Source organism: Equus przewalskii, chromosome 13 (genome assembly GCF_037783145.1).
Source record: "Equus przewalskii isolate Varuska chromosome 13, EquPr2, whole genome shotgun sequence".
In the NCBI taxonomy this organism is placed as follows: domain Eukaryota; kingdom Metazoa; phylum Chordata; class Mammalia; order Perissodactyla; family Equidae; genus Equus; species Equus przewalskii.
Window position 1 is genome coordinate 58,188,200 of NC_091843.1, and position 12,818 is coordinate 58,201,017.

General features: G+C 35.4%; 1 protein-coding gene across 1 annotated transcript in view; it reads right to left on the reverse strand.

The window, feature by feature from the left end:
* DCP2 (decapping mRNA 2) overlaps nucleotides 1-12,818 on the reverse strand; it is a 55,004-nt gene that overhangs the window by 22,446 nt on the left and 19,740 nt on the right. Inside the window, exons 5-6 of the mRNA XM_008531759.2 lie at nucleotides 6,839-6,966; nucleotides 6,305-6,403 (exon numbers count right to left, since the gene is read on the reverse strand). Coding sequence (XP_008529981.2) covers nucleotides 6,305-6,403; nucleotides 6,839-6,966 — 227 coding nt within the window. The remainder of the gene's footprint in view (nucleotides 1-6,304; nucleotides 6,404-6,838; nucleotides 6,967-12,818) is intronic.

Here is a 12,818-nt window from a genome sequence, read left to right on the forward strand (position 1 = left end):
CAAAAGTGCACAAGGTTTCCTTTTTCTCTACATCCTTGCCAGCATTCATTCATTCTCTCTTGTCTTTCTGATGACAGCCATTCTAACAGGTGTGAGGCAATATCTCATTGTGGTTTTGATTTGCATTTCCCTAATGACTAGTGATGTTGAGCATCTTTTCATGTACTTACTGGCCATTCATATATCTTCTTTAAAAAAATGTCTATTCAGGTCTTTTGCCCATTTTTTAATGGGATTATTAGCTTTTCTGCTATTGAGTTGTATGAGTTCTTTATATATTTTGGATATTACCCCTTATTAGATAAATGGTTTGCAAATACTTTTTCCCATTCTGTAGGCTGTCTTTTCACTTTGTTGATTGTCTTCCGCTATGCAAAAGCTTTTTAGTTTATGATATAGTCTCACTTTTTATTTTAATATTTTGTGGCTTGTGCTTTAGGTGTCACATTCAAAGAATCAATGCCAAAACTCATGCCAAGGAGCATTTTTCCTATATTTTCTTCTAGGAGTTTCATGGTTTCAGGTCTTACACTTAAGCCTTTAATCTAAGTTAATTTTTCTAAGTGGTATAAGATAAGGGTCTAGTTTCATTCTTTTACATGTGAATACCCAATTTTCCTGGCACCATTTCTCAGTTGAGTTTTCTCCACTCCCTTATCAAATATTCACTGACTGTATATGCTTGGGTTTATTCTTGGGCTCTTAACTCTGTTCCACTGATCTGTGTGTCCGTTTTTACACCAGTATCATACTGTTTTGATCACTGTATAGCTTTACTGGATAGCTTGAAATAAGGAAGTGTGATGCCTCCCACTTTGTTCTTCTTTCTCAGGATTGCTTTGGCAATTCGGAGTCTTTTGTGGTTCCATATAAATTTTAGGATTGTTTTGTCCATTTCTGTAAAAACTGCCACTGGAATCTTGACAGGGATTGCACTGAATCTACAGACGGGTTTTGGTAGTAATGACATTTTAGCAATATTAATTCTTCCCATCCATGAACATGGGATAACATTTTTTAAATTGGTAATTCCACGAGGCGGCCAGGACAACTAGAACTCTCATATGCAGGTGGTGGGAATGTAAATTGGTAAAATTATACGTGGAAAACTATTGGTAGTAGGTACGCAGCTTCCCTATGACTCAGTAAGTCCACTCCTAGAGAAATGAGGGCTTATTTACAATATTGACAGCAGTTTTACTCATAATAGCCAAAAACTGGATAAAATCCAATGCATTAGAGAATGGATAAGGAATTGTGGTATATTTGTACACTAGAACACTACACAGAACAATTAAAAAAGAACCAACTACCGATATATGCAACAATACAGATGAATCTTAAAGGCATTATATTGAGCCAAAGACACAAAACAAAAAGAGTACCTACTGCAAAATCCTATTTATATGAAGCTCAAGAACAGGCAAAAATAATCAATGGTGACAGAAGTCAAAATAGTGGTTCCCTCTAGGAAGTGTGGGGGAAAACAGGTATTGATGGAGAAGGGGCAGGAAAAAATCTTCTGAGGCGCTGGAAAGATTCTGTATTTTAAACCGCGTGGTAGTTTCACAGGTATATACATACATAAAAACAAACTGTTAAGATTAGTGCACTGTATGTTTTTATCCTTCAACAAAAAAAGTTCAAAAGATAATTTATGGATGGTACTTAATTCTGTTTTTACAACTATTCTCTTTAGTTCCCTCCTTTGAATACCTTATAATTGGAAGTAAGTATACATACCTAGTCACGTTAAGTCTGTATAATAATTAGAAACTATGCTGTAAATTGTATAGTCTTAAGTTCCTTGAGAGCAAAGCCTGTTACCTTTGTGTACAAACAGTATCTAACTGAATATTCCCTTAATAAAGTAAGTGTTACAGAAGGACTGAGGAATCGCTTCAGATTAAAAGGAGACTGAGGACACACAATAATTAAATGCAAATACAACACATGGCCCTGGATGGGGGACACGGTAGAAACAGCTGAAAAAGACCATGACGGGGCAATTAGTAAATCTGAATATGAACTGTCCATTAGATAACAGCTCCTATCAATGTTACATTCCTGAATTTGATAATTACACTGTGATTATATTAGAGAACTTCCAAGTTCTTAAAATTTACATGCACAATATTAAGGGTTAAGGAGCATTATATGTGCAATTTACTCCTAAATTATTCAGCAATAATAATAAAAACCACACATACATATGTATCAAAAGTAATAAAGCAAAACCAGCAAAATATTAATGGGTGAGTCTTTTTTTTGTATTCTTCTTACTATTTTCACTATACTTGAAATTATCTCAGTATTAACGCAATTTTTAAGGAGTCACATATAATTAATGTTTAGTTGGTTTTTGTGCATTCAAATATGTACTGTGTGCTTACTAAGTGACAAATACTGTCCTAGGCACTGACTTCAGAAATGAATAAAAGCAAGCACTGCTTAAGGAGCTCAGCCTAAAAAAAGAGAAAAATAATTGTAAAATGATATACGTTCCAAAAGGTAGGAGGGTCCTGTGGGAGTACAGAATCAGGGTGCCTAACTCAGCCCTGGGTAGAGGTGAAGCGTGAGTTGTGAGTTGGGGTGCTCACCTTCGGAAGGCTGTCATGGACAGTATCCTATTCTGCCAGATACATCTGAGCTAGGACTTGAAGGATGAACTGGAGTTTGCCAGATAGGTAAGAAGAAAAGGGCATTCCATTTAGATAGCTCGAAAGAGGAAGTAGTATAGTATGAGGCAAAATGAAAAGGGCCGTCACTGCTAACACAGGTAGCTTCAAGCCCTGTACAATCAAACTAAGAACAAATATAATAAAGTAACAGATATGATCTCAATTCTGAAAGTGATAAAGATTGATTTGACTCTAAAATCGGGTATTCACTCTCATCAAACATTTCCCAGAAAAAATCTTTAATAGATCACTTACATGTACAAACATCAAAGACAAAAATGTTAATGCCACATTTTCTGTGAATCAAACGTATTCTTGTATTATAATTCATAGTCAATTTTCCTGGCACATGGAATAGCATTAACTTCTCCAATGATATCAGATAAAAATCTCTAAGTAAGATTTAAAAATGAGCCACCCAAAGAGCACCAGCATAGACAGACAATGAAATTCTCCACCTATAATCTGTGTCCTATAAGCCTACAGGAAGAGATAGAATAAACCAACCAATAGTTCCCCTGTACAAATTCTATCAAGATTAAATCATATAAATGCATAGTAAAGTCAGCTTCATTACAATAAAATATATTGTTTTGTCAAACAAAAGCAACAATATGAAATCCTGAAACCACAAGTGAACTGCCAAGTATCATTTGCTTGTTTTCAAGAATGGCTGGTATTTCACCACAACTGACGACAAAAATATACTGAGGTTATCCTAACACATCCTTTCAACAATATCTAGAAAACACTTTTCACCTTTGTCCTAAATCTACTTCACTGAATAAAAGTGATCAGAAATAACCCAACTAACAAAGGTGAACCAAAAGGTCAAAGAGAAGATTGGAAATTACTAATTAAGATGGCCCTTAGCTTTCCACTTACAATTATTCATACCTTCTCCCTAAGAAGCCTGCTTACCACTGGTTCTTTCAGCTCAGCCCACATACACAGTCTTTATAGGATGTGTCACATTCTGCCACAGCATAACAAAACATCTCTGGATGCCATATATAGTGAAATAATAACATTAATATAATTATAATAAACCAAATAAAACTGTTATAATAATAACCAAATTAAAATGTTATTAACCACTTAAAATATGGGTAAGCACCCATGGCAGAACTACATAACTTCAAGAGAAAAAGTACTTAGGACATCAGCCTAAGTCTAACTAAAGACAAGTAGAAAATTAAGACAAAACTTCTCCTTATATGTTAATACAAGTGAAAATTAAAAGGAACAATGTGACATTAATATAAACTCCTATAAAGGATAGAATAACAATCTGGTTTTCAACTAAGACTTAACACCGGTGGTTCCCTGTTTCTATTATGCTGCAGTACCACCAAGCGGCAGAAGCACATACTGCAACTCTAGGACAGCTAGATGAATGCTTTCATCTCTCAAAAATGGCAACTGCTAGGACTGAACTGCGCCCCTTCAAAATTCATGTTGAAGATCTAACCCCCAATGTAATGGTATTTGGAAACAAGGCCTAAAAGGAGATGATAAAGGTTAAATGAGGTCCTAAGGGCGGGGCCCTAAACCAATAGGGCTGGTGCCCTTGTAAGAGGAGGAAGAGAGAGAGCACACTCTCTGCACTCACACAAGCACCCAGGAAAGGTCACACGAGCACACAGTGAAAAGGCAGCCATCTGCAAGCTTAGAGTCCTCACCAGGAACCAAAGAAGCAGGCACCTTGATCTTGGACTTGCTAGCCTCCAAAACGGTGAGAAATAAATTTCTGCAGTTTCAGCCACCTAGGCTGCAATATTTCGTTATGGCAGCCTGAGTGGACTAAGACAGCAATGTTCCACCTTAACCTCAAAACTTTTCTCTCTTTATGACAAAGGTAGTCATTCAAAAATCAGGAATAACAGTCAAAACACTTGCCTTTAAAAATTCTAATCCAAAAACTTACAGGAATTAAAGCCAAATCTTTTCTGACAAGTTCCTTTATCAGCAAAAAGAGGATGTAATTTAGATAGGAAAGGTTTTAAGTTAGAATTCTTATTATCAAAGGGTAACCTTTTCCCCTGAAATTAAGGGACTATGGATCGGCAGAATACCTGTGCTTTCCTCAGAGCCAGACAAAAATCCTAAAACAGAAGAAAAAAATTCATATTGATCCAAATCAGAAAGGTACGTGTTGTTAGAAAAAGATATACTTAAAAATTACAAATTCCTTCTGTTTTCATTGGTGCATGTGTACGTTTAGAAATACCCATTTACAAATATTCCTTGGCTGCCTGTATCATAGCAGTGGAGAACATGGACTCCAGAGCCCAACCACCAGGGTTTGCATCCCTGTTCTGCTGCTTACTAACTGTCAGACCTTGGGCATGTGACTAAACTGCTCTATGTTTCAGTCCCTCATCTGTAAAATGGAGATGACAACCTCTCATAATTGTTGTACCCCTCCCCACAAGACTCTCTTTAGATCCTATCTTCCACACTCCATTTTCCTACGCCCCATGCCATAAGAATAAATTGTATGTACTTTCTCACACATTGTGGTGATCTATAATCATTACTAAAATTAGCACCACATGGACAAGACAACCTCTTATCTTGGTATCCCAGAGCAGAGAACAAATAAATAAGATAAACTAACGTGAAAACTGGGTGCCTCAGTTCACAGGTTAACTCTCTCTCTCTCTCATACCCCAAATATCCTATTTCTGCATCATCCTGACTGTTTACAATACAGTGTATAAAACTCATCAGATGGAGGGTTGTAGTGGTAGGTGCAGGTAGATCCCTTGGGATTGGGGTACTTCTTCAGTTTTGTAAGTTTAGGTTTTGATTTCCACCAAGTTCCTCCAAGAAGATCCAATTATGGAGACAGCTGATCTCACTCAATTTAACCAAAATTTCTGTCATTCCAATTAATGTAGTGTCTTTTCTGGACCTAGAAAACTACCTCATTGCTGTGGGAAGGTCCTTCAGGGAAAAAGGATAATCTGAGCTGGGTCTAGAAAGGTACCTAGATAGGATCTGAATAGGCAGGAAGACAAGAGAACTTTCCAGGTAGAGAAATAAGATGAGCAACAGTTTAGAGGCTGAAACAAATCAGTCAAATTCAGGGGACGAAGAATAAATCCTTTTAACTGAGAAGAAAGAAAGATAAATTTAGGAATGGCTAAGTTTTGTGTTGGGGGTAGTGGAGGGAGTTTCAATACCTGAAGAATTAAACTTCATCTTATAGGCAATGGAAGGTACAGTGAGTTTTGAGCAATGCAAATTTCTTAGAAAAGTCCAAACTGTGCACTTACCTGGAAGCCAAGACTATAAACATAAAACAAGTTTTAACCAAAATGTTTTACCAATTACAAATCCAATTCTAAAAGGAAAGGTGGAGAAGATACCATCAAAAAAAAAGAGTTAAAAAGATAAATAAAAATGAACAATGAAAGAAAACGGAAACAAGGGAAGAATAAATGATAGAAAGATGTGGACAAAAGAATCAAAAGTTATATTATAAAAGATAAGTTATTTCATGCAGTCAAATTCTGGAAAGAGGATTAGATGGTCCAAACAAGTAAGTCTCTATAGCTAAAAAGACCCTCAAAACATAACCACCAAATGTCACTGTGTTAGAAACTTCAATAACTCACCTCTCTAGCAGCACAATCATGAGGAGCTTCTTCTTTATTTACTTTTCCTTTTGGAAATCCCCAGCCTGATTTTGCTAGGTACCCCTGAACCAGTAGTACCTACAAAATAAGCAAAGATAAAAATAAAACTTGCCCTCCTTTCCCATCATCGGTTCTAAAAGCCAAAGGTGTTTTTCTCCTTACTCAGATAACTGTTATCACCAGTAATTTTACACAGCACTTGGTTTAGATATCTTCCATGAGTCTGAATATACTACTAGTAGGGTGAAGAAAGACATTCTGCCCATTTTAAAAAGCATTTCTTCAACAACGAAGTGACACTTCTTTGCAATAAGCCATACTGCAACAAGTATAAAATATTACGACCTAAAATGCAGACAAAATATGAAAAATTTGATCTTTTAGCACTAAAAAGCTAAGTACACTTTAAAACCTCAGGTCAGAACATTACAGAAATAACACAAATATTTTATTAATAGGATGAAAACAGCTGATGACTATTTCACTAAAAATCTTTTATTTTATTACACTCACATTTTCAAGTGTCTCATCAAGAATAATTGCACCATACGTTGGTACTCCCATTTTATATTCCTTCCATTCATCCAAAACTTTTTCCACATCTTCACCTTGAGGCAGCAAAAATGGACAATGACTGAAGAGTATACACAATGTTAAGGAAGCTACTTTCTCCCTTAATATATCTTGAGCACTTAGATACAGGAAGAGACGTATTTCCACCAAACAGGTATTTATATGAAATTACTCAAATCTTCACCTCACTTAAGTTTACTCCTTTTTTTGTTTTTTCACATTTGTTTTCTCTCAAACTTGTCATTGTTAACTTCTGCATTTAACCAAGACACAAATCAAGTAAGCTCTGGATACTCATAGTGCTGGATCCCTAAGTTAAATAAATTCAGGACCATGTGAACACTTCAAATACTTCTCATTAAGTCAGTCAAATTCATCACATAAGGAGTCAACAGATACTGAAACCAATAGCAAGAAACAGAAATACAGTACACATAGATGGGCAAGAGGTAGAATGGTAAGAGTGGTCAACTCCAGGATGTAGAACTAGGAATGAAGTATCCTACTGCTGAATTTCTTTACCATACACATATACTGCTTTCATAATTAAAAACACTTTTAAGATGAAGATTTACTAAGGATATTAGAGAAAGGTAAATCTGGGTATTAGCCTGTTTCAAAATGGATTGGGTATGCCCCCCCAAAATCAGGCAGAATAATTTCTTTTTTAAGTAAATAAAACCTAAACCTGTAAAGTATATGCTCAGGTTTCCAATAGTCCATGCTATCAAATGCCTCATCACTACAACGCTGTTAATTATGAAAAGCCTGGGAAAAACTGTAATTTATGACAGTGCTTCTAACATTGAAGACATATTCTTAAGGGTCTTCAAGTCCTCTACAAAGACTTACATATTCTGTGTTTTCATTTTGACAATCTAAAAACATGTAAAATGAGCAGATTTTCAGTCATTTGGATGAAGACATGTATAAAGCACTACTACTTGTTTTCAGAGACCATACTGGTACTAGTACTACCTTAACTGCTGTGGGCTACTAAAAACAGAAGAAACCTAACATGCAAATGATGCATTAGGGTCAAATGACTTCCCAAGATAATACAGAAAGGAAAGTTTCATAACAGATGGGCCAAAAAAAGGTGATGGAAAAACTAGTAGAACAGGTACGTCAAAACACCCTCAAAGAAGTCAGCATTATATTCACATTGTGATCGGTGGTTTGGTTTAAATAAAAACATCACATTAATTCATTTTATGAAAATAAATTTTATGAGTTCTACAGCTTTCTATTTAAAAATCTGTTTTGGTTTTATAGTTGTAGTAAGAATTAAAGAGACCCTCAAAGAGACTGAAAAGTCAACCATCTATGACAACACTGTAGTTAAAGGACAGGCACTAGGCTAATCTCAACTATTCCATGCCTTCATTTGGGGAGAAAAAAAGGGACTAAGTTTGGATACAATATTAACCATTACAGAAAGCCCCATGGTTCTACACGGGCTTGCTAAGACTCTGAAAGGTATTTCCCAATAAAAAACTGGCTTTAGATGTGTAGTAAAATCCCTTTTGCGTTCTAAAGTTATCACAGATTTTCTTTAAGTATAAATTTCATATAAATGGATTTTTTTCCATTAAAAATTTAACCATAGAAAAAAACATATAAAAATACCCAGGAACAGAGAGAACTTCCAATAGTTTAGAGAGGAGGATGCTTACCCAGTTTTTCTCTCTTTCTTCTCCCTACAACATACCTAATAATTTCTAAGTGCATCAGTGTCTCCACAAATCAGTGTTACCTCATTTTTCTACCCATTAAACAACTTCTTTAACAAAAAAAGAAAGATTTAGCAAAAGAAATTAAATCAACTGACTTAACTTTGGAAACTATTTACATTCTACATTTATCCATTTTTTTCCTACCCCAAAACCACCACAAAATAAGTGAGTTAACTGAACCAAACAACTACAGTTCAAGGTACACTTGGAATTAACTTTGAAAAGAACCTATTAAGTACTTGGCTCAAGTCTACACAATTAGCAAGTAACAGAACCTAATCCAAAATGACATCAATTTCCCCACTAACAACTCTTCAATCTTCCTTCACACTTAAAAGTATAAAAGTAATTCAATACAAACATGGGATTGGAAATTTTTTTAAAACCATTTTTATTTAATGACATAACATATTTAATTCAAAAAACCCTATAACATGCACTGAATAATTGTTAGTTATCATTTCTAATTTTTACTACAATTCTTAATTGACTATTGTCTCATTTTCTTGACACCCCAAACCAAATTATTTTGAATCTGGAATCTGGGTTACTGGGCCTTACACAGTAGTTCTAAAAGAAAGATAGAAGGCTACACTGATTAAATAAAGAATATAAGAATTTTAAGCACACGTCCACTTGGATTACATACAATCTTTTTTTTTAAACAATTTAATAATTTTTTATATACTCTTTTTATTGTAAACATTTTTTCAAAAACATGAGAAATCTACCCTAGATATAAACAATCACTTAGACAGTAATTTCCATTCAAAACGCTACCATTACCTTAGATGGTGTCAATTTCTCCATGGACAACTCATCTCAAGCTCTGCCCTCAGCTCCTTGTATTCCTTGTCCTTCACATCTATTCCCACTTCCAGGACTAACTCCCATAGCAACTATTCTAGACCCTGCCATCACTACAACTATTCTGGTAGTTTGATTAAAATAAAACATTCTGACCATAACTTTCTGCAGCATTCTTTTATTTACTCATACTATATCGTCGTTATTCTGCATCAATCTTTGACTGTTTTACTTTCTCATATTAGCACCCTCCTGCCCTTATTTCCTTCCCTAAACAATCTGGTCCATCACTTTAATTAATCACTTAGCAATATACAAAATTCCTTTGCCCCACTATTCTCTGAATATAGCTCCCTAGCAAAACTTCAACCCAGGAACAAATCCAGAATACCCATTCTATACCCGTATTACTGAGTGCTTACTGAAGAAAAATCACAAGACTATGCACAATTTACAAAAGAGAAAACAGACGCATAGAAAAGCCTCACAATTTGTCCAAGATTGTATGGCTAGTAAATGGCAAAGATGGGAAGCTAACCCAAGGAATCCGGCTCCAGAACTCACGCTATTAACTTTACTCTAGGCAGTCTCTCCACTTCAGTATACCACAAACCAACTTGTCCATGCTGAACCCACAACTCCCCTACAAAATCTCCCCTCATTTTCCTAAAAATGGAATGGCATAATATATATACAATGGAATACTACTCAGCTGTAAAACAGAACAAAATCATTCCATTTGCAACAACACGGATGGACCTTGAGGGAATTATGTTAAGTGAAATAAGCCAGTTAGAGAAGGATAATCTCTGTATGACTCCACTCATATGAGGAATTTAAAAATGTGGACAAAGAGAACAGATTAGTGGCTACCAGGGGAAAGGTGGGGTGGGGGGTGGGCACAAAGGGTGAAGTGGTGCACCTACAACACGAATGACAAACATTAATGTACAACTGAAATTTCACAAGATTGTAACCTATCATTAACTCAATAAAAAAAAAAACAAAAATGGAATGGCACATCCATCCACTCAACTGCTCAAATCCGAAACCTGGGAACCATCCCTGATTCTTCCTTCCACCTCTCCTCAGACATCCAAGTTAACACCAATCATTCAAATTTAACCTCTTCCATTCACTTCTATCACAGGTTTCCATTCCTCTCTCATAAATTAGCAAAACACCATCTTAACTAGGTTCCCAGTCTCACCTTGCTCCAATTCACTGCCTACACTATTCCAGAGCAGTCTTTCAAAACATCCCTAGAGAGAAATAAGCAAATGTGGCAAAACGTTAACAATGGGTAAATACCTAAGAAGGGTATGACGGCAGTTCACTGTAATAGTGTTTCAACTTCTCTGTAAGTTGAAATTTTTTCTCCAAAATCAAATTTAATTTAAAAAAAATCTCCTCTATTCTCCCACTACTCTTATGGATAAAGTCCAAACAAACATGGCTTACGAGACCCTGACATGCTTTAGCCCCTGACTTACTCTCTGGCTTCTCTCTTGTCCCACACCCCACTTACTCTACAACCCAATCATATTTTTTTCACTCTTTCACACAGACCTTACTCACAGAGACTACGTATTCCAAAGGAAACTTTGATCTACTTCTCAATCTGGGTTGAGTATCCCTCTCCTCTTTTCCTACTGAACTCTGTACTACCCTGTCATAACTTACCATACTGCACTATAATCATTTCCTTTCCTGTCTCCCTCTCTTCTTCTTGAAGATAGGGACCTTGTTCACCGAACAATGCCTGGCACAGAGTAAGTACTCAGTTATTTAATGAAGTCTATCACACTAGCAATAAAAGTTTTTTCTCCATATAACTGAATTAAAAGAAACATAACTAAAACAGAGGTTTTTTATTTTTCTTAACAGCAAGGAAAGTTTAAAACTCATGTGTATACACACACAAAATCTTATCTAGAACCCCAAAATATATAAAGTTGCTCTGGTAGAACTCTAAGTCAATGCAAAATCGATCAAAACCACAGAAGAGGATTTGCTGCTTTTGATCATATTTCTCTAACCAGATTATAGCTCCTTAAAAGCAAAGTTTTCCAGGATTTCTCCACAGAATCCATCACCAAGCCTTTAACAAAGACGGTGCTCAATGGTACTTCTATTCCCCTTGATTTCTCATTTACTTCTCCATATTTAATCAGTCAAATAGCTTGATTATTTCTTCCACTTAAATCTGCCCCTTTAGTCTTTTGTTTGTAGTTCCTCTACTATGGCTGGGGATCTTATTGCTCCACATCTCAAGTAATATAACAGTTCACCCTATGGTTCAATCTATCCTGCCAAATAAGTCTTCTTGAATACCATTTTCGAATGATCTGAATAATATTCTTTAGCCCTACCCAAATACTCTGTATGGTTAACAGTTACCTACAACAAAGTGTTTCATCCATTTTCTGCAGAGCCCTGGGGGGTTCCTTATGTCATGGGGCTCAAGGAAAATTACAAGGAGCTGAGTATGAGGGTTATTTTAGGTCACCTACTCCTACTCCATCTCTAGGGTAGTACAGTAAACTTGTGGGTACAATTTCATTTGAACACATGATTTATAGTTAAAAACAATGACCTAATGAATAAAAAGCAAAGCACTTAGGCTCAAGATTTAAGAACCAACAAATACCCCCTATATACTTCCATCCATATCTCCTATTTTATATCCCCGTAAGAACACTCTGCTCAATACAAACTGATTTACTTTCCAAGATATCCCTTAATTCTTTCCAACTCTGCAATTTTGCTCAATCTCTTTTCTTTACCTGGAACACACTGCCTACTTCTATTTAGAAAATCCTATATTCCCTTAAAAATATAAATTTTCCTAAAATCTTTCCACTCTTTTTTCCAAACCCTAAAAACATAATATCAGGACCACTAGAAATTCATCAATTTTTTGCACTGTGACATAGCTTCTTTTATAATCTTAACTATTTATGTGAATCTTTTTATAACTAATAAATTATGTCAAGTTTCTATCTTATTTGTAAATACAGGGGAAGGTGTGGGGCTTCTTTGAAGGCAAGGATTTCTTTGGTATTTGCCACAGAACCAAAAACACTGCTTTGAACATAGTAAGTATTCAATAATTATTTAAGAATTTCTATCTCAGAAAGGTAGTAATCTGATTAAAGATCACCAGGTTAAATGGAATAGCAAGAGGAAAGTAAAAAACAGATCAGTTCTAGAAATAGGCCAGTTATTTCTGAAGGAAAAGAAAATCAAATTAAACTCTAATTATCAGTGCACACTTCAAGGGGTCCTCTACATAAAAATAAGAATACTATTAAATTGTACCTACTATTTATATTTCACAATTTTTAGAAATCAAGCATGTTTTATCTAATAGGTTA